This window comes from Acipenser ruthenus, chromosome 10 (genome assembly GCF_902713425.1).
Source record: "Acipenser ruthenus chromosome 10, fAciRut3.2 maternal haplotype, whole genome shotgun sequence".
Classification (NCBI taxonomy): domain Eukaryota; kingdom Metazoa; phylum Chordata; class Actinopteri; order Acipenseriformes; family Acipenseridae; genus Acipenser; species Acipenser ruthenus.
In genome coordinates, this window is record NC_081198.1 from 32,767,529 (window position 1) to 32,795,310 (window position 27,782).

General features: G+C 36.8%; 1 protein-coding gene and 1 long non-coding RNA gene across 5 annotated transcripts in view; one reads left to right on the forward strand and one right to left on the reverse strand.

The window, feature by feature from the left end:
* Positions 1–1,330: 1,330 nt before the first annotated feature.
* LOC117409279 (histone deacetylase 4-like) overlaps positions 1,331–27,782 on the reverse strand; it is a 233,605-nt gene continuing 207,153 nt past the window's right edge. For all 4 annotated transcript variants that reach the window (XM_059032052.1, XM_034015082.3, XM_034015072.3 and 1 more), the window contains 6 exons: positions 26,335–26,432; positions 17,473–17,591; positions 15,964–16,097; positions 6,258–6,342; positions 5,845–5,986; positions 1,331–4,126 (listed from right to left, as the gene is read on the reverse strand). In XM_059032052.1, the coding sequence (XP_058888035.1) occupies positions 4,087–4,126; positions 5,845–5,986; positions 6,258–6,342; positions 15,964–16,097; positions 17,473–17,591; positions 26,335–26,432 (618 nt within the window). In that variant the 3' untranslated portion in view covers positions 1,331–4,086. The remainder of the gene's footprint in view (positions 4,127–5,844; positions 5,987–6,257; positions 6,343–15,963; positions 16,098–17,472; positions 17,592–26,334; positions 26,433–27,782) is intronic.
* On the forward strand, positions 4,075–17,559 carry LOC131738170 (uncharacterized). Its single transcript, XR_009329713.1, has 4 exons — positions 4,075–4,134; positions 7,038–7,099; positions 15,981–16,190; positions 17,482–17,559. It is a non-coding gene; the product is annotated as an uncharacterized LOC131738170 (long non-coding RNA).

The window sequence follows — 27,782 nt, forward strand, 5'->3', positions numbered from 1 at the left end:
CTTTCAGGTTAAGCTGAATGCACATTGTAAATTAGGCAGGTAACTGGTACCATTTTCCCAACAGAGATTAACCCTCCTAAGGTTTTAATATTACAAGGAGTTGCCCAACATTTTAACAAATGAACAATTCTCTTTAGTTTGCATGACACATCTGTAAATTAAAATGCTTTTGAAGATGTTATTGCAAGCTGACATGATGTGTAATAGAATCTGTAGTAAGAGAGGAACTAAAGTAATTGCAATCTGCTACTCTGTATTCACAAACTATTTGGTGCCATTTGATATTTGAGGACCACTGTGCTACATAATGGTTAATGAAGCACTAGCCTCTATTGTGATTAACTTGCAATACCTCTATAATCCTGGTGTGAGATCTGGCCTGGTTTGTAAACTCACTGAATGCCAGATAGTTTTCAAGAGCAGACAAACGGCAGTTGTAGTAATGGCTTGCTGTGAATGATGCGGTTTGGGGTAGTAGAATAGTCAGTGGAATGAAAGGCCATTTGGATATACTAACAGTTTGAGGGTCTGATGATGATAAATGAAAATAGTAATAAAAGACGAGTCATTAAACTAACTCATAGGCTAAACTTATGAACTACTTACTGTTAAGGGTAAAACAAAATAAACACTATCCTCCACAGCACTGTCCGATTTTAAATTGAGCCTGCTGTACCCCTCTGGCCATTATATTATCTCCTATATACATTTCTTGTTGTTTGCTACCATAATAAATCTTACAGAAATGATACTTCCTGAACTCCAACAGAAATATGGGCTCTGAAGGACTGCGGTTAATCTAAGAATTCCCTCTGAACGGTTTAAAGCTGACGGAGAAAGACAGGGATATGCCTCATACAGTACATGTTTTGGTTAATTGAAATTGGTGTTTGTGAAAACTACCTAAAACGTAGTGACATTTTATATCGGACGCAGAGAGCCTTCTCTCAGATAATTGGCCGCACTGGCAGTTGTGTCCCAAGCCAAATATGGGAGTACTTAACGGAAGACAAGGCCAGTTGGCTAGCAGGTAACAGTACCTCCTGCAGAAGCAATTATTTACCCAAAATTTGTATTTGAATACAATTTTAATGTATATATATTTTTTTTTTTGTAATGGACCAGCATCAAGTTTTTGTCACTGTGACTTTCAAGATTAAGCTGTGGTAGTTTAGAGGGAATCTACCACAGGAAAAGGGCCATGTTGTTTAAAAACAAACCCCAAGAAGGTTAGGACTGTGAATGGGGGGGATACTGAACACTTGCAGTAAAACAATGATATATATATATATATATATATATATATATATATATATATATATATATATATATATAAATATATAAAATAACAAGCAGCGAAGTGGTTCATAAAAAAAGAGGTCCACATTTCTAAAAACAATCAGGATTTGTGGAAAAGTACATCATAAACAACTGACCATGTTTAGTTCAAAACATTTCAAAATACAATGGTAGTGTATTTTACATTGTGGAATAGAAGACAGAAAAGGCCTTCTAGCACATTACGCTTCTAGTAAAATTCAACAAGGCGGCTCCAATTTCAAACCCAGGAATGCAAATTGTTTACTTGCTCAATGAAAATGAAAAAGAAATCGCATGCTACGACCCTTCTGTCGGTTGTACACTCCCTAAAGTATTTCCTGCCTGCCAGCCTATTTTTATTTTGTGTAGAGCTTATTTTTTATTTTTTATTTTTTTACTTGAAAATACTACCAGTGTTCAACTGTGAAGCCAATTTTTGCAGCCAAAAGCTGTATTTTCATGAGGGGAAAAAATAAATACACTAAATTAAAACCAAACAATTAACACAATCTCCCTTAATCTGTTACAGCCTACAGCAGTGCTGTGAAAAACACCAGTAAGAGCATCTCTACTAGCTTGAGTTAATGAGTGTAGAATATCAATTTGCAATACTATTTATTTTAACAAGACTGCATTTTTATATAAATCTACAATGAACAGAACCTATAGTAAATACACAACTGTTGGAATCATTATACAAAGTAGAAACAATCTTCCCCCTTCCCCCTCCCACAAGCACATTAAAATTCCGCTTTCTGAAAACTTGTGAGCAAAAACTGCTGCCCGTTCTTTTAAGCCTGCAGAAATGCGTTCTCAACTGTACAGGAAGAAAACCAAAAGAAAAAAAAAAAAAAAAAGTAAAAAAAAAAAAAGCATAGGTAAAAGCATCATACAAGAAGATCAATGACATAAAAACAACACATTACTGATAAAAGGGAACTTTTGAGAAGGGGGTGAAAAATAAAATCTGGCATTTTCACCCCCCAAAAATCTGTAAAACGCAGTAATAATAAACATACATCATGATCAAACTCAATATCCAGTAAAAATATGATTTAAGGTAGTTGCCAAGTTGCTCAACATAAGTTGGGTTTTAAAAGTTGGTCTCCAGTTTCTTACGCTCCCTGGTAAAGCGGGGTTAGCAATCTCTGTACATGTGATTATAGACTGCATACACTGTTTAACTCGTGCATCTCATTTTCTGTGTATGGTCCTGCCACGCTAAAATCCCAAACACCCTCGCAGTGACCTGCAGTGTCATCAAGAGACGTCCTGATTTACGCCAAGTGACGTATACATGCTCAGTACTGTCTGACACCGCTGTGAAATATGTCAAATTGAGGCAAGCCACGAATAAGTAAAATATTTATCTATTACTTTTGTTTCACCAGTAAAATAAGAATCTCTCACAAGATGGTTCTGGTCAAAGAAACTTCCAAACCTTTGGAAATACACTTAGATCTTTCCAGCACATGGAATTTCAGTTGCAATTTGTGTTTAACTAATCAAGGTTACATTCCAGCATCATTATAACCCTGACTATATCAATTTACAAAACACCTTGCATATACAGTATGCTGTGATGTTATAGGTTGGAAGGTCTGGCATATAAATATTGCCATGTACGCAGTACATTGTTTAAAAAATATTCCTATATACTTTGTTAGTTTGTTCATAAAGGAAAAAGCCTTGCTTTATAGCTTGCAGTATTCATGGAATAAAGAGCGAGAAGCAAACTTTCATGCTTTGGTTGTTTTGTATTATTCTTATTACTTTTTAAAAGGCATTCTAATTTGCAAAAGACAAGTCACTCTTATACAGTACATGCTTTAAAAAAAAAAAAAAAAAAAGTATTTGGTCAAGTTTCTATATCTTAAATCTACACAGGCCTACGCTAACTGTAGTTTTATAAAGTGTTTTTATACCAACAATGTTTGCCCCTTAACTGGCAACTACCTTACAAATGGTTATTTTATGTATGTATTGTTTTTAATATAACAGTTAAAGAAAAAAATAAAGTTCTGAAACGCAAGCTGTTGGCTACACCACTTTTCCTCGTAAACATGCTGAAGAGTTTAGTCCAACGGCGTGCTTTGGGCGCTCATATCGTGTGTGTGTGAAAAAGAAAGAAAGATGAAGAATCATTCTGTTACGTCACTTGTTTAAGGCATTGTACTTCTGAATTCATCAAGAAATCCATCAGGTCAAAAAAAGGCACAAACTCTCATTCTTCAAACTCTTTCATCAAATTGCAGCCTGAAGCCCACTCCCTCAGCTGTATCCTCTTTCTTGGAAAGTGTCTTAATTATTATTTTTTTTTTTCAAACAATCATGGCAATGTCTTTTAGTTTATTTTTAAGAGCTAACAAATGTCTCTGAATAAGATCCAAAAAAAAGAAAACCACAAGTATTAAGTCATTCTGCCTTGAACATTGAACCAAAGGTAAAGTTATAAGCTCCAGCTTTCACACCTACATATATATCTCTATTGTTTGTTTTTTTTTAACTGTCCATATACTCTGCCCAATGCGTCGGCTGGCTGCCCCTTTATTTCAGAACGTACTACAGAATGAACGTGTTGCTTTCTAGAATAATATATTGTTTTCTTCCATCCGTTCACAGCTCCCACACTCGTTTGTTGCCGGATCCCAGATGAAACACCATAAGAGGATGTTGGCGTAACGAGGGGAAAAAATAAAATTGACTTTCTTGCAAGAGATGCAAGAGACTCTGGATCAGGAACGCAAGGAAAGGCTCGGTCTGCTGTTACAGGGGTGGCTCCTCCTCCATTGGCTCATCTTGTGACCTGAACAGGTAGGGAGAAATAAAACTGATTTGTATAAGAAAATTCATTTCTAGTAGCCGATTGATCTCAAAGGTTTGTAATAAGTCTGTCTCCAATTCATTTTCAACTGTGTCCTCTGGTAATAGTTTCTGTGCTACACTTAAAGTGTTGGTTCGAATTAACTATGCCAGCTCCTTTAAGATATTAAAGACTTAAATCATGTCTCCCCTAATTCAGTTCTGTCAGAAAATATTTGTAGCTCATTACTTTAAGCCCTGGGATTAGTCTAGTTGCTCTTCATTCGACTCTCTCCAGGGCCACAATGTCCCTTTGGTACTGTGGTGACCAAAATTTGGACACAATTGCTTTCCTAAGTAGCTTAAAATTCCATTTTCTTCCTGTTTTTATTTTTCTGTCCCCATTTTTAAATTCAGATATATGTACAGGACATTCTCTGTTCTCTAAACAGTCCCCTTGGTAACCTATGTGCTGTGCTTTTCTGCCCTACTGTTCTAGTGCATGTGCTGTTCAGTCCTTAATCTCTAGTATTTACAGAACAGTGTAGTGCTGTATGTTATTTATTTATTTTAATGGTAACAGGTTTGTATTGTAGGTTTTTTAGGAGGTTTCTTGATTGGGAAAGTCAGTTTTAATTAGATTAGCAAACGCTTCCTGGTCCCTGATAATATAGGTTTTACTGCAAAAGGATCAGAGTTTCCTATGTATGTTTAGATGTCCACTTAATGGTTTTCACTTTCTATTGAATTAGCACCAGTACAGCTACCAAATCAAACGTCAATAACCTGAAATATTCATACTCTTTACAGTACTGTATTCGTTTTTTGGAATAATTTATCAATTTGGACTCAATCCAATTTTCTCTCATAAGCTCTCGAACATTCACTGGTCCAAAGTGGACTTTGTGGTTCCTGGAATAGAGGTTTTCCTCCACACCATAAGTTAGGCATTATTGTTAATGCTGGCTGCCATTCAATTTTTTTCAGGTGTGAAATGTCTTTAAGCAAAGAGGAGTGCATTCAGATTGTGATCTGTGGTGCAGGTAGTCAACAGGTTGTAACTGCCTCATTTAACAGAGAACATCCAAATCGGCATGATAAATAATATTGCCTATGATGTCTGGCTTATGGGTACAACTGTATTATTTTTTCACACTGCAGACTCACCATGCAGCCACCCAAGAGCTACAGTGTTGGAGGACAACGCAGCTCTCGGGCAGCTTACAGGCAAGCCCGCAGGTGCCTGGCCAGACTACAGGGGTCGCTGGTGCGCGGTGAGCCGAGGACCCCCTGGCCGACCTAACCCTCCCTCCCCCCGGGCGACGCTCTGCCAATTGAGCGCCGTCTCCTGGAAGGGAATAGCCTGGACTCGAACTTGCGACGTCCAGACTATAGGGCACATCCTGAACTCCACACGGAGCGCCTTTACTGGATGCGCCACTCGGGAGCCCCCCTAACCTGCATTATTTAGTGCTCATCTTTTCAGTGCCAAAGATGAGGAATCTTTACATGGCACTGTGTGCCAACGCCAGTGAACCCCTCCATTGCTTAAAAACAAACAATGAAAATACTAAAAAAAGCAGTTTAGTGAAAAAGCTCTGAGCACAACAGTCAATGTAACATTGCAACTGTAATGCTGCCACATCAGGGAAAAATGAGTTCCCCTATGAGTGTAAAATACTCCAGGGTGATGACGAAAAGGAAGAGGGAAAAGTCACCCACCTTTTCTCCATGCTTTTGACTCCCACCGACAGGGAGGCCATGGCTGTGACTGTCTCTGCTTCTTCTGTCTCGCGCTTCTGAGCTTCAATGAGAGAATAGTCCACAGTGGAGGCATGGCGCTGGAGAGAGCGCCAGTATTTACCTAATGGGATAAACACACATTATTTTACAACATGGCATTTCGCTTTTATGCAACTGCCAAATTCGCTGCTGAAGGGCAGGCTATCAATATAGACATAGAATGTTATAGTAATATAATATGCTTACTGCAATGGTTTAGTCTTTTGTGTGTGCCTGGGATTTCATGATGTGGTGGACAATTCCATTATGAATTGCAATGCAAGTCTTTTTCTACATGCCGATCATTTCATAAATCTACTTTAAAAAACAGATGTGCATTGGTATGTACTTACCATGTATCTCAATGACCTTTTCCATGGATTGTACAGCATTTGGGTTTGGCCTTTGCTGCAACACCTCTTGTGGAATGGGACTGAGCTGTAATCAAATCAAGTAAGAAAAATAAATCCTATTCTTCCAATTTGCCAAGCAGTATTACACAGTACCATTACATTTCATGTTTTTGGATTCTTTACTTCCAAATGCTTTACATGGAACTGTGAAGTGTACCTTATAATACTGTCTCAGTTGTTCTAAAAATGACCGTTTGCAAGCTTCAGATTACAGGCCCTATTAACCCTTCAGTCATTTTAAATACATCTTTTTTTTTGGATGGATTAAAAAGTATTGATTATTATTAATTTAGCAGATGCCTTTATCCAAGGTGCATCAGCTGCAGAGTCACTTACAACAATGTCTCACCTGAAAGATGGAGCACAAGGAGGTTAAGCGACTTGCTCAGGGTAACACAATGAGTCAGTGAGCTAGCCGGGATTTGAACCGCGTATCTCCTGGTTACAAGCCCTTTTCTTTAACCTCTAGACCACACTGCCTTCTCTATTGATATTCATGAAACTGTTCTAAAGAAACCAACAATATTCTTTAGAACATCAATATCAAACTATTTGTATTCATTGAAAAAAATATTCTGAGCTAGTTAAAACTTAATACATATTTATTGTTGTATGTATGTATCACATCACTGACTGCTGAGTAGAAGTACACCTTCCTTTTATAAACCAGTATGTCTAATATGGGTTTTATTTTATTTGAATTTTTTAATTACTTTTCAGATTTTGAAGGTCATTTTCTGGTATTTATTTACTTGAAATAAATGGACCACTTCCAGTAGTTGGTAAGTTTCACTTTTTAAAATTGTATTTGAAGATTCTGTCATTAGAGCTGTAACAATTCACTATTGATCCCTATTGCGTATATTTTGCAAGCTTCAATTAAACATTAATTATTAAATAATCTCCCCAATGTCCTTTTGGAGCCTCACGCCTCACTTATTTATGTATGTTACACTTGCGCATGTGCTAGTATAGTAATATACATGTTTCAGTTATATTTGAAGACTTTGGAGATGAGTTAACACATTTCTTTGCTTCTTGCTTTTGAAAAACAAAGTGATCTCAATGCATTGACCTGTCCGATATCAGATAAGGAAGGTGGTTATTGATTGTAATTCTGTGCTGTAATTGTTTACTTACTGACTGTACCATAATACAGCTGGGAGGGGGTTGTTTACCTTGAAACATGAAGCCTCAGTTCTAGTATGTCTACCGTTTAAGCCACATACAAGATTGATACTCAAGCAGACATGCACTTGCACTGACAGCTTTGATTATAATCGAGGCCCTTTGTTTTAGGTTTGTATTTTATGTAGAATTTCCTGGAAATATATTGGCATTATAAAAGAAAAAAAAAAAAACCAATACTACCAGTCATTGCAATTTTCCAAGGATAATACTGGAGTGTGGGTGCAGATGCAGCTAACTTTGCTTCTTTTGGCGGTGAATACTAAAAGCTGTTTCTGTGACCACATAAAGCTGGTTAACCTGTATCAGCACTAAAGTATGTTTTTTTTTTTTTTTTTTTTTTTAATTGCCTCTATTGCACTGAAACACATTTATAATTTACATAAAATATACTGGATGTACCAGATTCCTTTGATATAAATCACCACTTTTTAAAATGCTTAACTGGGTCAAACTGATTTCAGCTTGTTAAAAACAGAAAACAAAGTGCTTTGATTATAAAGTATTTTACATTACTATAGTTTTTTTTTTTTCAATCCATTTCTTTAGCTCATAAATGTGTTTCAAAATGAGAATGAAAACCATTTAATTCGGAATGCACCAAATACTGTATTTAAAACTTCAGATATCAGATGATTAGATTTCCTTCTGTCTGTGTGTTTTTCTCCCATGTATAAAGAAAAAGTGACTTAGCCAAACATTTCATTGTGAAAACATTCAAAGAAAAAGTATGCATCCCCCACACAAAAAACAAAAGCCTACACCAGAAACATTACACCACACGACTTAATGTGCCAAAACGGGAAAATAAAACTAAGCTTGGGTGTCTTTAGCAAAAGCTGGAAGTTCTATTTTAATTAAAACAAAATAAGAAGTGAAATAGACAGGGGATTGAGACTCTTGCTGCAGTGTGGAGCGAGGGATACTATAATCCTGCTGCGGCACGATAGAAACCTCAATCAAACCACTGCCGCCATCCGCCCTGATCTATCTCCCCTTTTATTAAATAAAATATTAAGCTCAGAGAGAGTTTACTTTGAGTTTCCACTTTATTAGTTCTAAGTTTGGGAAGACATTAACAGGACTAGGCCACTGTCTGCTCAAAGCTGCAGGGCTGGAGAATGCAAATCAAAAACAAATGGGCTTCTGTGACCGTTGTTTATTTTGTTTGAAATCAGACAGGGGCTTCGGCAGCGCAGGAAGTGAATGGTACACAAACGTCAGGTTCTTCAAAGAGGTTAGGATATAGTCAGATGCGGCAGCAGAGGCACTCTCGAATTTGGGTACCAAAACAAAAAGTCTGTTTTGAAGGATATGAGACTCCAGTTTCATAGAACAGTCTTGATTCTTTTCCTCTCCCTGAAGAAAGCAGTCGACAGCACTCAAATATCACATTTCCAAACACTCACCATTTGACAAGAGGTACTGTAGCCCAGAATAAAACACAAGATTTATTCACTTTGCTAGTTTGCCAATGCAAACCAAAAAACTCTGCACCCTGCCTTAAGAATTACATTGATCTAGTAATAAAATAGGAAGTGTAGCTCAAAGTAGAACTTATACCTAAGTATTAACATATGACACTATGGATCATCACGATCTTGCAAGTACAACTTTTAGCTACCTTTTACTGTAGCTGAAGAAAATGTGTTTTCTACCCATTGTAGTTTCTAGTCTGGCCAGTTTACAGAAGTATGGTCCAAAGAGTATGCTACATTCACTCGCTAATTTGAGTACTGATTGTCTGATTTAATAGTTCAGTGTGTCTGCTTAGGTGATCAGACACATGCAGCTTCAGGGTTTGGGGGGGGATGGACACAGCTGACAAACCCAATCTCAGGAGCTCAGATACAGACAAGTTTATAGTGGAGCGGTTCTAACAGCTTTTAAATATATCCCGCACGGAATCTGGTAGATATGTGAAGCATTTTTCATGTTCTTGCTCGAAACGAGCCATGACTGACTGGAATCTGGCATGGATGAACAGGACTAAAGGTGGTGAATAATTTTGATTGACAGCTCTGGCGCATGCCTGTAAACTTTAATGATGCAAGTCCACATCTGGCTGGCTGACTGTTGAGACACAAGGCTGTAACTAACATTTACTGTGGCTGTTTATTAAAAAAAAACAAAAAAACAAAAAAAAACAAAACAGGTTCATCCTTTGTTATTAGTGGTCATAATAACAATAATAATAAATACATATTTTTTTTTTATAAACTGAAAAAGATAAATAAATAAATAAATAAAAAGGAAAAACCTTCCTGCTTTTAAAGTATCTATGTCAAATGATTCATTAACAAGTCCCTCTATTTATGCCAATCTTCAATTTGTATGACTGACTGTTTTTTTAGCTTCAGATTGACAAGTGTTAAAATTATTAGTTGCTACCTGGTTGTCTCTCTAAGCTAATGATGGGAAGCGACTAACTACGAAAGCTACCGTTACCTGTTTATTTGTATTGCTTGCTGCAGCCAATTTCTTTGACCTTTATCTACGTGAGCCCTAAAGCAGCTGTCTTAGTGATCCTGTGTCTGAACTCAATTAGTCTCACTTCACAGGCAGGCAGACTGAAATCAACCCTGACCCCACTTCCCAGCACCCCCCTCTTTGACACCGGCTGCTAGGTGCTTCCTAAATGCTTTGGACTCTAATTGCTCCATGTTGATTTTTTTGATTATCAGAAAGTTTTAAAAAGGAAAGGGATCCCGAAAACATTCCCCTCAGCCCCTACCTAAATAACCTTTCCTAGACAAAGAAGTATTTCATAAAGAGGTGACCACTTTAAAGGAGCCATTTGTCAGTATCCTTTTACTGTCAACTCGGTTACAGAGTGAAAATGACTCCATTGTTATTTTAAAGCAGAGTTTTTGTTGCCAACAAAATAAGTATTTGGAGCTTGTATTTCCGGGTTCCTGATATAACAAAGCCCACCTTGGTTTCATACGGTCTCTCCTTTACCCCTTTATCAAAACAACACCGTTCTTAAAAGGAAAACCAATAATCTCTGTAGTGAGTTGTATTTAAACCACATTAGAAGAAATACTACAATCTAAAACAACTGAGTTGTTCGTTCTGAAGTGAGCTATTTTATTTATTGTTCTAGCCGAATAATACATTTGTATTTATTAAATAATTGTAGTACATTTTGTATGAAATTTCCAGTTGTCATATCCGTATGAATTATAAATATTTGCTTAATGTACTGTATATTCTGAAGGCTGATCTTGGTTTGCATATAAGAAAGGTGCATGATGTCTGAAACCCATCATGTAGCTTTGTTATTTTTAATAATTTTCCAGTATAATTCTATAGTACAATTTATCTCTGTGCTTTTATGTAAGTTAAATGTCTTGTGTAGGGTGTCTTATTGTAGACACCCAATGTTTTACTGTAATACACAGGTTTAGTTTTGAAATAACCCTTGTTTGCAACATTTTATTCCTTTTAATAATTTTACAGTTGTTTTTAGTTAAATTGCTAATAGAAATTTCTGTTTTTCAAAATTTCAAAATAATTGGTTCAAGTCAATTTAAGCACAATGTCAAAATACATCAAAATAGATATAACACTACTACTGTAAATTCCAGTAGTAACAGTAGCACTGACAAGTAGTACTTGAATGGATTTAAAAGGTAATAATTAACAGTGCACCAGTAAGTCAAATCAAGTTATACATCCTACATCACATCTGTATTAACCTATTTTATTTTAGCTTATCAAGTACCCAAGCACTTCAAGAACTATCTTTGCGTTACTGAACATTTCTTTCCAAAACCATACTTGGACAATATAGTTCCAGCTGCATTGGCTTTTACAAATTTGTTGTATTAATTAAAATTTTAAAGAAAAGTATTAAACAGTGTTGCTTGCATCAATTTAAAAAACTAACTAACAGTGCACCATTTAATTACAAGTTAACAAAACATCTTAGTGTTGCATACAGTGCAGTACAACTGCATTAAACTTCCAGCTGTACAATAATACACTTGTTTTCTCAATCAGAACCATAACCATACACATAATTTGCAAGTGTATCACTGCGTTGCACTGACATGAAGAACAAGTTGCAGGATGTAGTAATGTTGATTCAAACTAAATGTCTCTACATCGGGCCATAAACACTTTCCTCCTATCAGCTTGTTTTTCTTTTGCCATATTTTTTAATTTGTCTTTGTTTCGTGTCCAGTCACATACTGTTTTTTCAGCATTGCGATTGCAGTATAGCTGTGATGTGTTCATAATCCGAAGACTGATAAATTGAATCACTATTTATTTATTTTTTTCTTCACTATATTTTTTCTCCACGTATATGTGTCTGGGTTGAGAGGAGGCCAGTCAAGAGTCTGAAAGCTTGCGCTTAACATTCAAAATGATTAATGGTATTGAGATAACTTATTAAAACTTGTAATTAGAACAGTGATTTTGTGTTTCTACCTAGCAACTTGACCTGAATGTCGTAGATCCTGAAAAAATTAATCAGGTTGTCGACAGTTAAGTTTGTGAGAGCCATAACCGTGGCTGTAGTAATCCCATTGGTATAATATTGTTTGTGGCACTGGTACAGTAGTTTAATAGACACACTGGCACATACGTCGCACTGGTGTATTAGTCGCTCCCTTAGGGTCCCCAAAACATGCCTAGAAGATCGACTTAGACAACGTTTTTTACGGTACCTTATTATAAATCACAAAAACTAAATTGTACTCTGGAACCACTACTAAACATAGTGTTTTTTGTATTTTTTACTTTACAACTTGTGCTTTAGTTTTTACGGAAGCGTCCTAATGCCAATTATATAAAAATAAATAATTTAACAAAAATAAATAAATAAAGTAGTTGGTGACCCTTGGTCAGAGGCCCGCATTTGCTTACTGTAGCACCCTAACCAGTTCCGAAGACAGATGGCATCCAAGCCCTAAAAAAGTCCTACGTAGGCGATATAAAGTCCTATGCAGGAAATACTATTTATTTTATTTTTTAAATTGGCACTAAGATGCTTCCGTAAGTTTTCTATGCATGGGATGACACCTGTAGATGACACCTGGAATTCTGATAAATCCTAAATGGTGGTCGCTTTCTCACACATGATTTATAATGCTGTAACAAAGTATTCAACAGATACAAAAAAACAAACTGTGCAAAACTGTTATGCCGTCAATGGGTTCTGGTTACTTAAAACTTGAGAAACATACCTATACATTATGTTTACAACAAGCATTGAGATATCTAGCATTGAATAACTTACTAAATATTTCTTACTGGATTTAATTTTGGAATCTATCTTGTGTTTATTCAATCCAACAATCGCACTGTTCCCGATTTACACCACGTTGCTAAGCAGATGCAGAGCTTGACCAAAGGAAAGCAATTCTCTGACATCGGCTGTTAAATATACAGGTTTAAACATGAGCATTCATAGAGTGCTGTGGTTATTTACGGTACTATATGACTGTTATGGTCCTCTTTATATTGAAAGGGACGCATGTTCATGATTGTAGACCAAGCCAAAAGCACAGAGCGGCAGCTGGGTTTCCACATGAGTGCGTGGCGATTCCTCCAGCTCACTCTCTCTCACTCCTTGCCTCCCCTCTCTGTTTCACCAAAGGCTGCAGGACAGAGACATTTCAATATATTCCAGCTTTATTACATTACAGATTGAATGAACGGTTCTGATAAAATATTCCTACTTCCTGCTTTTTGATGTTAATTAAGAACGTTTTATCTCTGCTATCCGCCTTTTTACTCTTAACATACGCAGATGGAGCCATCAAACAAATGAGTGCCATTTGATCTGCACTGTAAAATTGTAAAGTGTGACATATGTACAGACTCCACAATAGCATATTTTCCCCTGATTTCCCCTGGTGAATAAAGTTGGAACTACAACACCGTCAAGCTGGCCCACAGTTGGTGACTCTTGGTCAGAGGCCTGCACTTGCTTACTGTAGCACCATAACCAGTTCCAAAGACAGATGGCATCCAAGCCTGACTCTACAGAATACCATACCAAGTTGGATCATAATTGGATTAACGGTTCAGAAAATATAGCTAACAGTGTCACATCTGAAATCTCAAACCCGTTGTCACTGTTCATTTGGCTATAAACACATGCCTGCTTGAGTTACATCAACCCGATTTCAGAAAAATAAAACTGTTTTGTGTTTATTTATTTTTGGTCTCAACCAATACTTCCAGGCATGCATCATTTCTGTTATGACCCGAGGCTGAGACCACCAGTTAAGCTTGCAGTTAAGACGCCCCTGCGTTGATATTAGACAGAGATGACTCATGGTCATGCTGACCCGGACTGCATGTAAAGCATGAAGCTACTTCCATTAAGGCAGCTGTCTTGGGGGAAAAAATACATTTTAATATGCTTTTTGTTTGGATTTCAAATCAAACTGGAATATTGCCATTGCATTTTCAAGGAATTGTATCTAGACGCTTGTCTTGATAATAGCAACAGGCAGCGAATGGAAACTTTTTTGTCCCTTGCGTTTTAAACTGATTTGATTAAGCTGGCTGTCAAGATGTAGGCATGATGGTGAAGCTGAATACGATTTTTTAATGGTATTTATTTCTATTGGTGAAAAAAAACGATTTGATCGCTCCATGCAGATCCATCAATGCTGCACCTCGCTATCAATAGGAAGTTGCTGGTGTTTAAGTTTTTTTTAGCATTTTAAGGTGTGTTTTGTGTTGTTTTTTTTTTTTTTAAATACACATGTCATAGTATAGGTAAGCAAAACACCAGACATAATATTTTACAAAAAAGACCTACTAAAAAGCTAATATTTTCTTAATGGGGTTGTGAGCTACCAACCTTCTTCCACATGGTGATAAGTAGAGCCCCGTGAGATTATTTTTATTTTTTCATAGTTTTTTTTCACAAATTTTAGTTTTATTTTTAACAAATTTCATTTATTATAAATACACATTAATAAAACAACTCAAATACATGTACTGTATATCAATAATAGTATTGTATACATCTTTAAAAATGTAATGTTTTCTATTTACATTTCGTTTTATATGTTGCATTTCATTTCATTTTGTGCTGTTTCATATTTGCGAAAAACACAGGCTCTAGTGAAGTTTAACAAAGGCCCTTAGAAATATGTAACTACTATAGAGGGATTTTTTTAAAATTCTCAGTGGTTAACTATATTTTTATAATTATTTTGTTGCACTTCACAGTATTCTGTTTTATTTGTTCTGCATTTCAATAATATGTACTTGTGAAAGTACATCTATATATAGTATATTTGTACTTCTACTACTATGTCGATGCATTAAACTCCTCTTCTGAATGTATATCTACCACATGGCCTGTCTGCTGAGATGCATTAATCTCAGTTGATGGTGTAGGCAGCCAGAACTACGAGCAGCACTTTGGGTCCTTTTTGTATCTTTAGTCAACGCAATCTCCCACAATGCACCAGAGATGCCTTAACTTGACGCTTCTATTATTTTTCAATTGGCACTTGAAGTATTCCAAAACTTGAACAATAAATAAAAAGGCATGGCTTGCTTTAGTGTAGTGAAGGGATATCCTATTTGCTAGACGTGTGACGTGGTCTAGTACTTTTGCCATGGACCAGTAACTCATCTTAATCCAGGTCTATTTGTAAATTTGTTTTCATTAGTTTTACTCCTCTGCTAAAATTATTAACTTAATAGATTTGTAGAGACAATAAGCCCAGGCCCGGTAGACACATTAGACCATGGTGGGTCTCAAAGAGCCACAGGAAACTAACCACTCAATAGCTTGTGCTAAAGAATGTCCTTAGCAAGTTTTGTCTGAATTGAGACTCACCAGATAAGTGTTAAAATGCAATTGTGACATACAGACAGTTGGACAAAAGGAGTGAAAGCCTCTATTTACCCTCGTATTTGTATACGATCAAAGAAGGTGCCCAGCAGGTTCCATCACCACTGGACAAGTGGTTTAGTAAATACATGCAAGACTGAAGTATGACATGCTGTAAGTACAGACCTGCACCTCCACAATGGCCCCCTGTACAGAACTTTCTCAAGGGAGTGCTCAAAACATGAACTATTTTATAGTGTCTCTGGAAACACAATGTCTTTCATTGAGTATTTTAAATAAAAAACACTAACATGCTGTCTTGTAACTCCTTTAGCTATACTTTTTTTAAGAGAACAGTTATTTAACTCATGAGGATAGCCATAAACATTATTTGGCTGTCGTCATTTGTGGAATGACTAGAGTACTCTATAAATGCTCTGTAGAATGACTAGAGTACTATATAAATGCTTTGTATTTATTAAATACAAAATGATCATGAATGCTGAATAAAGTTAACCTGTTTTTAAAATTTACCTCACAGTAGGAAAACTGCCCCAATATGGAGCTTAGATCTCAGTAACAGGTGCTGTGTTTGTCAAACATTCAAACACAGTATCTCTCTTTTCTTCTTTTTTTTTTTCTTACCTTGTTTCCCAATAAAGCAGAAACACATGTTTCGGATGCATCACAAATGGCGGTGAGGTCATGACCCCCTTCCAAAGCAAGCACCACGCGGCCCCCAGCCAATCCCATCAGCTGCTTTGTCAGGTAGCCAAAACCTGCCACAGGAAACAGGAAATGCAGTAAAGGTCAAAGTTTGGTGGGTGACTTTGGCTCTTGGATCGTGATCAAAGGGTAGAGGGAGAAAAAAGGTATTACATCATATTTTCTCTTTATAAAAAAAGACACTTGGGATTTACTTGGACTAAACACATAATACAAGCCAGGTTCAATGGTAATAAATGCAGCTTAGTAGTTTGGCTTCAGTCTCCTTTTGATCTTTTCTTTAATATATGCTTTTTTTCTGTAAATCTCAGATACATTTTTTTGAATATGTTCTACTGGCACGCTAGATTCAGAAAGGGGCTCCAAGTAAAACAAGATCTAAAATATTTAAAGGAATAATCAGTGACACGTTATTACAGTTCTATGTTTCACACTGTAGTTTGGCACTGAGCACTACTAAATTCTTCTGCATTAGTAGTTATGGAACAGTCCTACAAAGCTGAAGATGAGAACATATGTATAATGTTGGTTTTAACTGATGCATTTTGAAGTCATTACTTTTGAGTTACCTCCTGATGGGAAAAGTAAGTTAGTTTAGGGGAAATATTCCAATTCCTGTGTTCTCGTTCAGCAAGTGCAATAATGGTACTGTACCGTGGCACAAAAAATGGGTTAATAACAGTTCAATTATATGTGGTACATTGAAAGAACTGAGGTTGAGACATAATTTTATATGTGTGTGAACATAATTTAGATCATGTAATCAAATAAACTGATGATATCGCAAAATGATATCGCAAAAGTCAATAGTAGTATTATTATTTATTTCTTAGCAGACGTCCTTATCTAGGGCGATTTACAATTGTTACAAGATATCACATTATTTTTACATACAATTACCCATTACTGGAGCAATCTAGGTAAAGTATCTTGCTCAAGGGTGTCCCCCACTGGGGACTGAACCCACTACCCTACGGTCAAGAGTCCAGAGCCCTAACCACTACTCCACACTGCTGCCCCTATCTTGTTAGATTTTGAAATGTCACATTTTTAATGTCAGTTTTTCATTAAGTATATGTAAAACAACAAAGTGGTATGTAATTCAATATGTTAATGTAACATTATTCAGCAGGTTTCATATGACTTAATGAAGCAAAATGTGTTAATTAGAGTGAGGCAAAACTGGTGGCCATAGCTATACAGCTGTGAGCTGGCTGTAAAATGGATAGATTTACAAAGGATTCGGTACGCATGGCAAATATATATTGCAATAGACAAATGCGTTTCTGAAAATATATTATCCAGTGAAGGTAACTTCCCTAGTAAATATTTCCTCTCCTCTTACAGACCCTTGTGCTTTGCTGCATCATGTAGTGTATGATGCTTAATAGCAATTGCAAACGTTGAATGTGTTACACGGGTACTTACACTTTGCAGTGACGCTGTACCCTCCGAGTGGAGATGGGTGTCCCTCGACCGCATCGAATCCTGAAGAAACCAGCACCACGTCGGGAGCAAACTCGTTCGCAATGGGCATTACCACAGTTCTGCAAGCAAGCAACAGCAAGCATGAAGACTGGGAGCTTACCTGGTGTATTCAATGAAGAATCTTTTTTTTTTTTTTTTTTTTACCCCTAGTCAGATTATGCTTATAACAGGAAATACAAATATCAGATGAAGTCCTTCTGGAGTGACAACAAGCATCCAGGTGCTGACAACACTTCTTAATCCTTTTAAATGTTTTAAATACAAAAAGTTTTTCATTAAGGTGCAATATCTTTATGGATACACTTAGTTCATTTTTATAAACACAATATTAATTAAAAATTAAAGTAGAAATTACTATTACCTTGAAATTTTTTTTTTTTTACAATAAATTACCAACTTGAAGATGTTGTATACCATAACATTTAGCACATTAACATTTATATGAATTTCAGGTAAAACATCACTAGAGCAAACAGTATGTCAGAAGAGTACGGTATGGAAGAATGGAGTAAAAAGTTACCAAGGAATTGCATTTAGTTGACAGTTTAACAAGATTGTGTGAACCTGCTGTTGGATCTCTCTGGCTGGTCCGTTTACATTGCTCACGCTGAAGCACATGGCAATCTCTCGAAACCTATATTTTCCTGACCTTATTTACATGGCACTTGTCTCCTGTGGTTGTGCCTTGGGTTCAGCCCTAGCACTGCCCTGGCTTCTGAAGCCCTTTTCAATTTTTTCCATCTTGCACTTTACTTATTAAACCATAATTAAAGACCGTCTGAGACACAGAATGTACAACATGTGCCGGCCCTGCTCGAGCGCGGGTGGCTTTATTTTTAGGAGGCCCTGCACTGAAGACTCGAAACTTCCAGACCCTATTTGCGTCAAACCAGTCACAGTGCAACCCAACATTAACATAATGCGGGTATGTCAGTAATTAGGGAGGAGTATAAATACAAGTGCCAACATTGCCTGAACAGAAAACTAAAGGGAAACCAAAAACACTATGGTTAAAGTGCCACTCTTTCAATGTTGGTAAGAATGTATGGTACCAGACTGTTCTCTTGCATATATATATATATATATATATATATATATATATATATATATATATATATATATATATATATATATATATATATATATGTATATATACAGTGCCTTGCAAAAGTATTCAGACCCCTGACCAATTCTCTCATATTACTGAATTACAAATGGTACACTGAAATTTCGTTCTGTTTGATATTTTATTTTAAAACACTGAAACTCAAAATTAATTATTGTAAGGTGACATTGGTTTTATGTTGGGAAATATTTTTAAGAAAAATAAAAAACTGAAATATCTTGCTTGCATAAGTATTCAACCCCTGTGCTGTGGAAGCTCCCAGTTTACACCGATGAAAGAAATTGCCCTAACGAGGACACAATTACTTTACCATTGGCCTCCACCTGTGAACCATTAAAGTTGCTGTCACATTTTCTGGATAAAAACCCCACTGTTGAAGGATCATTGGTCAGGCTGTGAATCTGAAGGAAAATGAAGACCAAAGAGCATTCTACAGAAGTTAGAGATAAAGTAATACTGGTCAGGGGTCTGAATACTTTTGCAAGGCACTGTATATATATTTATGTACAGCTTTTTAATTGAATCTAATTTAATCCGTGGCAGTGATTCTGCAGTTGATTTTCAACCTAAACAGAATGTTTTACATGAAAGCAAACTCCACAACACCTGGACAGGCAGCATTTAGGCGTGAAAAATTAATATGAGAATTATCTTTCAATAGCTCAACCAATTGGGTGCCAGTACTGTAAAAAGGTTATCCATTTGATGTTAAGTATGTATTAATGTCTATGCAGCATCAGCGCCACTGCTACTGAAACATTCTGTTCTCTCTTCCTGTTGACAATCGATTTGTCCATTTGAGAGACATGTTAGAAAACTACTTTAATACAGGACTTTAATTTCCACCCTGTACTGTTGGAGAGAACAGGCTGCATTTTAAAAAGCCAACATGCTAAAAGCAGACACAGACGAAGAACTACTAACTAGGGAGAAAGTCGCAGTTAATGGCTGGTTCTCAAGATGTAGCTACAATGGAAGTATGGCTAAGTCCACAATATCCCTGTCGTTGCAGATAGTTCATCCTGGGCGGGAGATAATAATAGGATTTGATTTTGTCTGATTTTTAAAAATGTTTTTATTGTGTCTTAAAAGCCAACAATCTTAGCTAACCACAATCCTCTGACAAGAAGCCACTGTTGGTTGCAAAGCTTTTACAAGAGACCTTAAAGTGGCAAGCACACCCGGTGTTTGTTTCTTTTAGCGTTGAAGTACATGTAGTTGCTGAGCTGTGAATTTCTAAAGGGTGGAAAACTGCAAAAATGATCATTTTTACAGCCCTTAGAAACAGAGAAATTATGCACTCTATTCACAAAGCAACATCCCACCACAGGGGGTAAGGCTCTTTGGTTTTTAGGGAGTAACGCCCAATGCACCTATTACCAGTTGCCGTGACGAAGTGTTTACTGTAAAATGGCCCGTGGTGCAGCACTACACTGTGACCAGTTTTTTTTTGTCGTTTTTCCATATGTTGCCTACAAAATTGCTCTACTGTCTGCATCTATGAAGTAAGTACATGGCTTTTTAAATAAATACAAATATGCTGATTTACTTTTAATAAAAAGTCCTTCTAAGAGCAACCAGACTAATTGCAGGGCTAATATAATGAGCTATTAAGATAAGCTGAAGGAACTGAAGAAATATGGTAGTCTTGACTGAAGTCTTTAAAATGTTATAAGGAGTTGAGAAAATGAAATCTAACCAACAGTTTAAGCACAGCGCAGAAACCAGTACCAGAGGACAGTTGGAAATGAAGTGGAGGCAGACTTAGGGCAGAGGGAAGGAGACACTTTTCACACAGAAAATGGTGATGGAAGGGGTTTCCTAACTATGTTGTTGATGCTGAATCACTGGGATCCTTTAAAACCTGATTTGTTAGTTTTGAGATCAATCAGCTAGGAACCGGTTGATCATTGATGGGCAGAATGGCCACCACTTGTTTGTAAATGATCTTATGTTCTTGTCTACTTTTTTGCTTGACATTTTAGGACATGTTTTGAAGAGAATTTCAAAGAACATGACTAACTACCAAGGAGCCTTATACTTCTTGTTCTGAGCTAGTATTATACTGTGGTAAAATAATTGTATTCCTCTTTGAAAATGTTCCTTTGCACTTGTTTAAGTACAGGGCCCCTTTTTTCAATTTATATGAGTGTGAAAGTAGAAAGGGCAACTCTGCTGAGAAGAAGCATCGACACTCTGAAATATAAACGTGATGGATACAGTTAAAATTCCTGTCTGAGCAAACAGGGTTTCTTTGGGGTGTGAACCTAATCAATCATCTGTGGTGCATGCTTCCTGAAAGGAGTCTTGTACTAAAATCCTCAAAATAGGGAATGCTTTTGCCATCCAATCAAGGATACAGTGTATTTATTTGATTTACAGATTGTGCCTGATTGGTACTGTATCCTATGGTATCTGCAATTTTTTTTATCTGGAATTTTGCAATTCAAATATTGGGGTTGTGTTCTGAATGTATTTAAACTTGGGTGTGACTGTTATTTTTGTTGACTGGATTCTAATACTGTACAGCTACTGACAGAAGTTTTGCATCACCTAGAATTTTAGGATTGAGACATTAATACAAAAACAACAACTATATGAACATAATTTAGATCTTTTATTTAACATTGTGTAATCAAAGAAACTACAAAATGTGCAAAAGTCTACAGGAAGGCATAATAGTAGTACAGTATTTCATGTTGGATTTCGAAATGTCACATTTTCCTATTTGTCAGTTTAAGTATATGGAAAACTTAACGGTATGTAATTCAATATATGTAACATTATTCAGCAGGCTTCATTCGAATGTATGAAGTGATGCTAAACTTTTGGCCACAGCTCTACAGTATTCTTTCACAGGTAGTTTCTACCCTTACACTTTTAGCTGTCTGCTTGTTTCTGCAAAGACTGCAGGCTTTTTTAGATCAGAAGAATGGTGCAAACTAGTGCCCTGCATTAATTGTATCAGGAAAACTCTAGTCCAGATTGCCTGTCTGCAATCCATTTTTGTCAGTACGAGTCCTTTTGAAATCTGTTTTCAAGTGTATTACTAGAAGGAAAGTTAACAACATAGTAAATTATTAAAATGAACGGGGGCTTTGACAAGATAGATTCTTCATTTTGGTGGGGTTTCAAATCCCTAATTACAACTTTTCAATGTTGTTGTTAGTTTTTATGTTGTATTTGATGTTAGCATGCATGCAGGCATTGAGGTTTGAAGTCATTAAAATGGTTATTTTTGTGAAACAGAACATTTCTTCAGTAAAATGGTAGCTAAATGAATATGTTTCAGAACAGTTGACCAAAGTCTGTTTTTTTTTATTGTGGTAAAAATTAAATCTATATTTTACAAGCACAACCCAAAATATAAATGTTATAAGCAGAGGACTACCATGACTGTGCTTACACCCAGGTGCTACATGTTATGCTTTTCAATTTGACAATCAGGAATCCTCCTTCCTTACCTGAGTTTAATCTCCCTAAAGTCAAAATCTAAAAATCTAGTCTGCGCTCTCATGCCGGAGTCAGACTGATAATCAAGAAGCAGGTGGAATGTGACAGACACAATGCAGTACAGTAGTGTCCTGTACACATTTTATTTCTTCATATACTGGTATTTAAGAGAGTTTCTACTTTAGCTCATGAAACTCTAAAGGCTCTGTTACATTTTTTTTGTTGTGAAGAATACAATCATTTCAATGGTTAAAAAAAAAACAGTAAGAAAATGCTCAGAACAACATTTTGTTTAGATGTTAGCCAAGTGTTAAGCGTTTAGAATTCAGTTTAAACGATTAAGCATTGTCAAAAATATGCAGACCAAATATAGGTTTTTACTGAAAGAAAATGTATTTCACATTCAATAGTTATTCAGCCTTTTCAATATACATTTTAAATGCTACACAAATGCAGTCTTGTACCCGTTGCAGTATTTTATAAAAAGAGATAGAGGGCTATTCATTATGGCTTTTCTGACTGGTTACAGGCATTTCCAATATGCTAAAATGTTAACATTTAGGAAAGTAAACATTATTTATTAATTTGTTTTGGTCAATAATTTGCACCAATGGTTTATATTTTAAACTTAAACATTAATAATTTAAGCACTGCATATTTGTGAGGATGCATTACAAGCAGTAGCGGTTTATATGAATACATGTGGAATTCATAATCAAAATGGGAAAACAACCCTTATGGGAGTATATTTGAATCCCTGCCACTTACTGTGTCACGTAGCTTACAAACAGGCAGCGATTCTTTTGCATTTACCTTTACTGCCAGTGACAGAGTGTACTTTCAATAGCTAAGTGCTACTACAAATGTATAATACGTGCTGTCTTCCCTTGTTATAGTGAAGAGATCCAAGCAAAGGATGCTCATCAAATTGTATAGCATTAGACAGCACAGAGAAGCAAAACTTTCTTACAATCAGCCAGGTACAATGAGTTGGCAAACCAAGTAGCCAGCTTCCTTACAATAACCCTCAATCACCAGACGATGGAGTCTGATGTCTTTGAGGGTACACAGAAGATTCCTGCTGGCTTCATGATGTATTATAACCAGGTTTCAGAGAGAACAAGTGGAGCCCATCTAAAACCTCTGTGCTGGGAATGGTCCAGACATAATCATAGTGGCTATTGGTTTTTATTTTATATCGCTTTTTATGTTCACCCCTGAAGCTTGGATAGTTATGACGGGTAATGAGGACTAGAGACTCAGACACTCCTTGGCAAATCACCTTTACAGAGTCCACAAGGGGAAGCTGGGGTGCTTGATGCCACCTTGTTAAACCTGAGGCACTTGGCGTTGTTTAAATAATGGGGTTTCTGAATCGTATCCAATTTCACGTTTACCTTGGCGTGTGAAGCTGTTGTGGTGTTTGACGTTTCTCGTGCCTGTTTTTGCAATCCATTTTCATCTACGAATGACAAATTTAACCTGACAGAAACAAACTTAAAATACAGAATGTAAGTTTAAATTGCCCCAACTTGCAAGTGCCCTTAAATCTCAGAGTTGTTTTGCACAAAACCTTTAAAAAGGCATCAGTGGATCCAGAAATGTTGCATTGCACTAACACTGTGAGTCTCTTACCTGCTTAGCTTAATTACTGGTAGCAATGTACAAGCCTATGAATAGGGCAAACCTGTACTAAACACAGGCAAGATATGTGCTAAAGCCCATCCAATGGTGGCCAGTTCCTGCATTGTGCATCAGTAAAAGCCCGTGTTGGGGATAGGCAGTGGGGCAAAGGCATATGAAGGGTTAATGGTAAACATGGCTATCTGCTGTCGAGCTCCCAGGGTTTTCCACTAGCTCCCTTTACAAAAACATCAAAGCCTTGTCATCTGGCAGTGCGGAGAGCTGGTTTGAGTTAAGTTCAACTCTCCACTCTGTTTCCAAGTTCATGGTGAAAGTGCCCGAGCTTCTGGATTTCATTAGACAATTTTCTTATCTTTTTTTTTGTGTGCCTCTCTCATTCTTTTTTTCATCTCAGCCTTGATCCCTTGCAAATGCAACGTGGCACTTGCTGGGTCTAAATAACAAGGTGCTGCCTTCAAAGCACAGATTATCTCAGGGGCCCCACAAACTAGAAAAAAAAGAAAAAACCTGCCGTGGGTCTATGAGTTGTTGAGTGCTCCTTCCAGAACTCATGAGGGACTATAAATTCCGAACATCCAAGCACTATTGCATGCTGATATCAATAGGAATAGGCCCAGGAGATATGATACTCACACAACAAGGGGAAATAAAAAGTGCTTAGTTCCACTCACTGCACAAACATTTAGGATATTTATGGATATTTCAATGTGGCAGAGGATTAGAAAGACATTTTAGACGACAGGTTTAGGAGTTGTGTTTGAAAAGCCTACCCTCTGACAGGCAGGTTTCTTCTACAGCCAATAGTAGACCACAGGAGGTCAACAAACCATTGAATGGTTTCCATTGCTGCAGGTCAAGCATCTGTAATCTTAAATAAAAGATCTCAACTGTGTTCATAGCGTGTTTTTTTTTTGTTTTTTTCTTTTATTAAATTAATGTCTCAATCTTAAAATTCTAGGTAATGCAAAACCTTTGGCCATAGCTGTAGTTTCCCACCATGGATAATAAGGGGATCATTTTAGATGCCAGCACAAAATGAATTACTGTGCATGATTTCTAAAATCAATTTAAATAGATACAGGGACGGATGGGGATAAAGTAATGCAGGAGAAAGGTATCGGCCAGGGCTAGCACCGCATAATCGAAAAGTGACCGTCGATCTCAGGAACTGACCGTCGACTAATCGCATGTGATTGCGAAGTGTGTGGTTTGAGATGGACGGCAGTACAGTTCCTGTTGCAATCTATTAACATATAAAAACATTTTAGAACATCACAGTATGCAAAAAAAACCCCAGCAAAGTGTTATGAAATATTATGTTCATAAAGTGGCGACTAGTCGATCTGGAGTATTTGACTATTTTGACCTGAACCATGTCCAACTATTAGTTGAGGTCACAACAACTTTTACTGTGGCCCATAGGGGGCACTGACCATCCATAATTTACACAAAGCTAAATGACACAGTTTTAAGATCAGTCAGCTACTATGGGCGGAATGGCCTCCTCTTGTTTCGTAAATGTTCTTATATTTCTCTTGCATTTAGATTAGGGAGAGGTTGATGTACAGGTACGACCCAATCAGCTATGGCTTTTCTGCAGGTTTTAAAATTACATTCTAACAAATCTATAAAAATACATATTTTTACTGGAAATAAAAAGCAAATTGATTTTATTGTTCCGGCATGAAGATAGGTAAAGAATGCCCTTGACTGTCATCGCTAATGACTGTAGCTCTTTAAAGGCAAAATGCTAGCAATGACTGATATTTTTTAATTTGATAAGATTTAAACAGACAGGATTGCAGACAAGTCTCATACTCTCCATGCATTCCCAGCAAATAAAACATTACAATGCATAAACAAAAGAAAAAAAGAAAAATGGAAAACTCCACTTCGGACACCAGGGATGATTGTAGACCAAAGAGGGGCTTACGGTTTTGACACATGGGGGGATGGGGGGATGGTAATGAACATTGGATGAAAAGGAGGAGGGTCAAAATACCTGCTGTTGACTGTGGTTGGTTGGTGTAAAAACTAAAACCTAAACATTTATAACATTTTGTCCTTCACAAGATTCTTGTCTACAGCTCCTTTCTGGCAATAGATTTTTGTAGGACTAATATTAAATCCACATTGGCCTAGCCAGGCAATGTAGTGCACAGATTTGTAAGGCATATTTTTGCCCTAAATGCCTTGATATGAAAAGTAATAAGCAGTCAAAATATCAGCTTGGTTTTTGCGGATGTAGTCAAACGGTGTTAGACATGCCAATCAGAATTAATGTTAAAACCAGTGAACACAATGCCACAGAAAAGTGTTCATGTATGTGTTAAAATAGCGTGCTTGAACCATTTGAACACAAATGAGTAAACCAAAAATCAGACACCCTTTAAGTAAGTATATATAATGGATTGTGTTAATTATAAAGGATATCTTACAGTGCTAATAATGTCTGTGGGAGTTTGTCTAATCTCTCTTTTGGGGCCTGTTCCTTAGTGTGGTTAATACACACATTACCCAGTATATATTCTGCATGGAGCAGCGTGTGTATGGTCATGTATATTTGAGCCTTGTCTTACCTGAAAGCTGCAAGGTATTCTGCGTCGCTCATTGGAGGGTCCACACCACCAGTGAATGCAATGTTAACATTAAATCCAGCCCCAGGGCCGCTGCCAACCTGAGGAATGAGTCAACAACACCAGGTTGGGATTTTACAATGTCTCCAGAAGCTGAAGAGCAAAAATGGTAAAAACGTGACAAGACTAATGCATACTTGTATCTCCAGATTCTGGGATCCCTAGTGGCTAACTTTAAATGTTTGGAGTTGTTGAAGCAGAGACTATCGGATCCTTCCAGAACAGACGGGATGCTGTCATGCACAATACTGTATAACCCTCTCTGTGACCATAATAAGACCTTTAGCTAGCCATCTGGAGGAAGGGCGGTCCGTTTAGCCACGGATTCCCAGAGGTTTCATTTCTCCTACTAACTAAATGGTTAGGAGTGTTTTGTTTTTCCTCTCCTGAGTGTTAACGGACCACACTTGCATTAAGCGAGCGAGCATTGGTAGGCCAAATGGCCATTTCTCATTCTAGAATTTATGATGTTCTTATGCCTAATGACTATTGAGACAAATCCTTTCACAGTCCTCTATTGTGACACGGGGCAGGGAGAACCTGTCTGTAAAGAGATGTCACATTGTTACTAGTCTATCACAGGGAATATTATTAACTACTATAATGGGTATGCTGCTTTTCAGTTAAGACTATAAAAGGGGAAATAGTACTAATCCCTAGATAATGGCAGATCATAATATCACCCCTTTAAAAAAAGACTGCTTATTACAGACATCTTTCCAACATATGCATTATTGTATTAAGTGATGTTAATGAAGTTTGAAATAACTTTGAGGAAAAACACCAGCTGGGTCAATAGATTGCAGATTTAAATAACTTTTTTTTTTTTTGTCATGACACATATGCTTATCAGGCACCAAGTGGTAAATACAATAACACACAATGTATAAACTGGTCTTTTAAACTGGTTAAAACCCATAAAATAAATAATTAACCAAAACAATCTTAATTCAAAAATCCTAGGCATCAGCAAAGTACAGAGTTTTTTCTTTGTGTCGAAGACCTGGCCAGGAATCCCAGAGCTAATGGAATGTGTGGTCAGACTTGTTCATGGCACAGACACCAGTAGTGAGTGCTGTGGTCTGGCCAGCTGGAAACTCACAAAAGGACCCAATACTCCACCCTGCAAAAACCAACATTGTTTGCACACTGCAGACCGGACTCACAAGCGACTCCAAATCAAGAATTATTCAAAAATCTTTATAGTGTTCATCGCCCTGAAGTCATTTAACTGCCATTTTGGAAAAGTTTGCTAAGTGGCATCTGTATTGACTGAAGTGCTGAGGGATTAACTGACTTGGAGTGATTTTATCATCCTTGCTCCATTAAGAGTTTCTGCTTCTCTCTTTTTTTTTTTGAACATTTTCATACATGTATTTTTCCTTGAACAT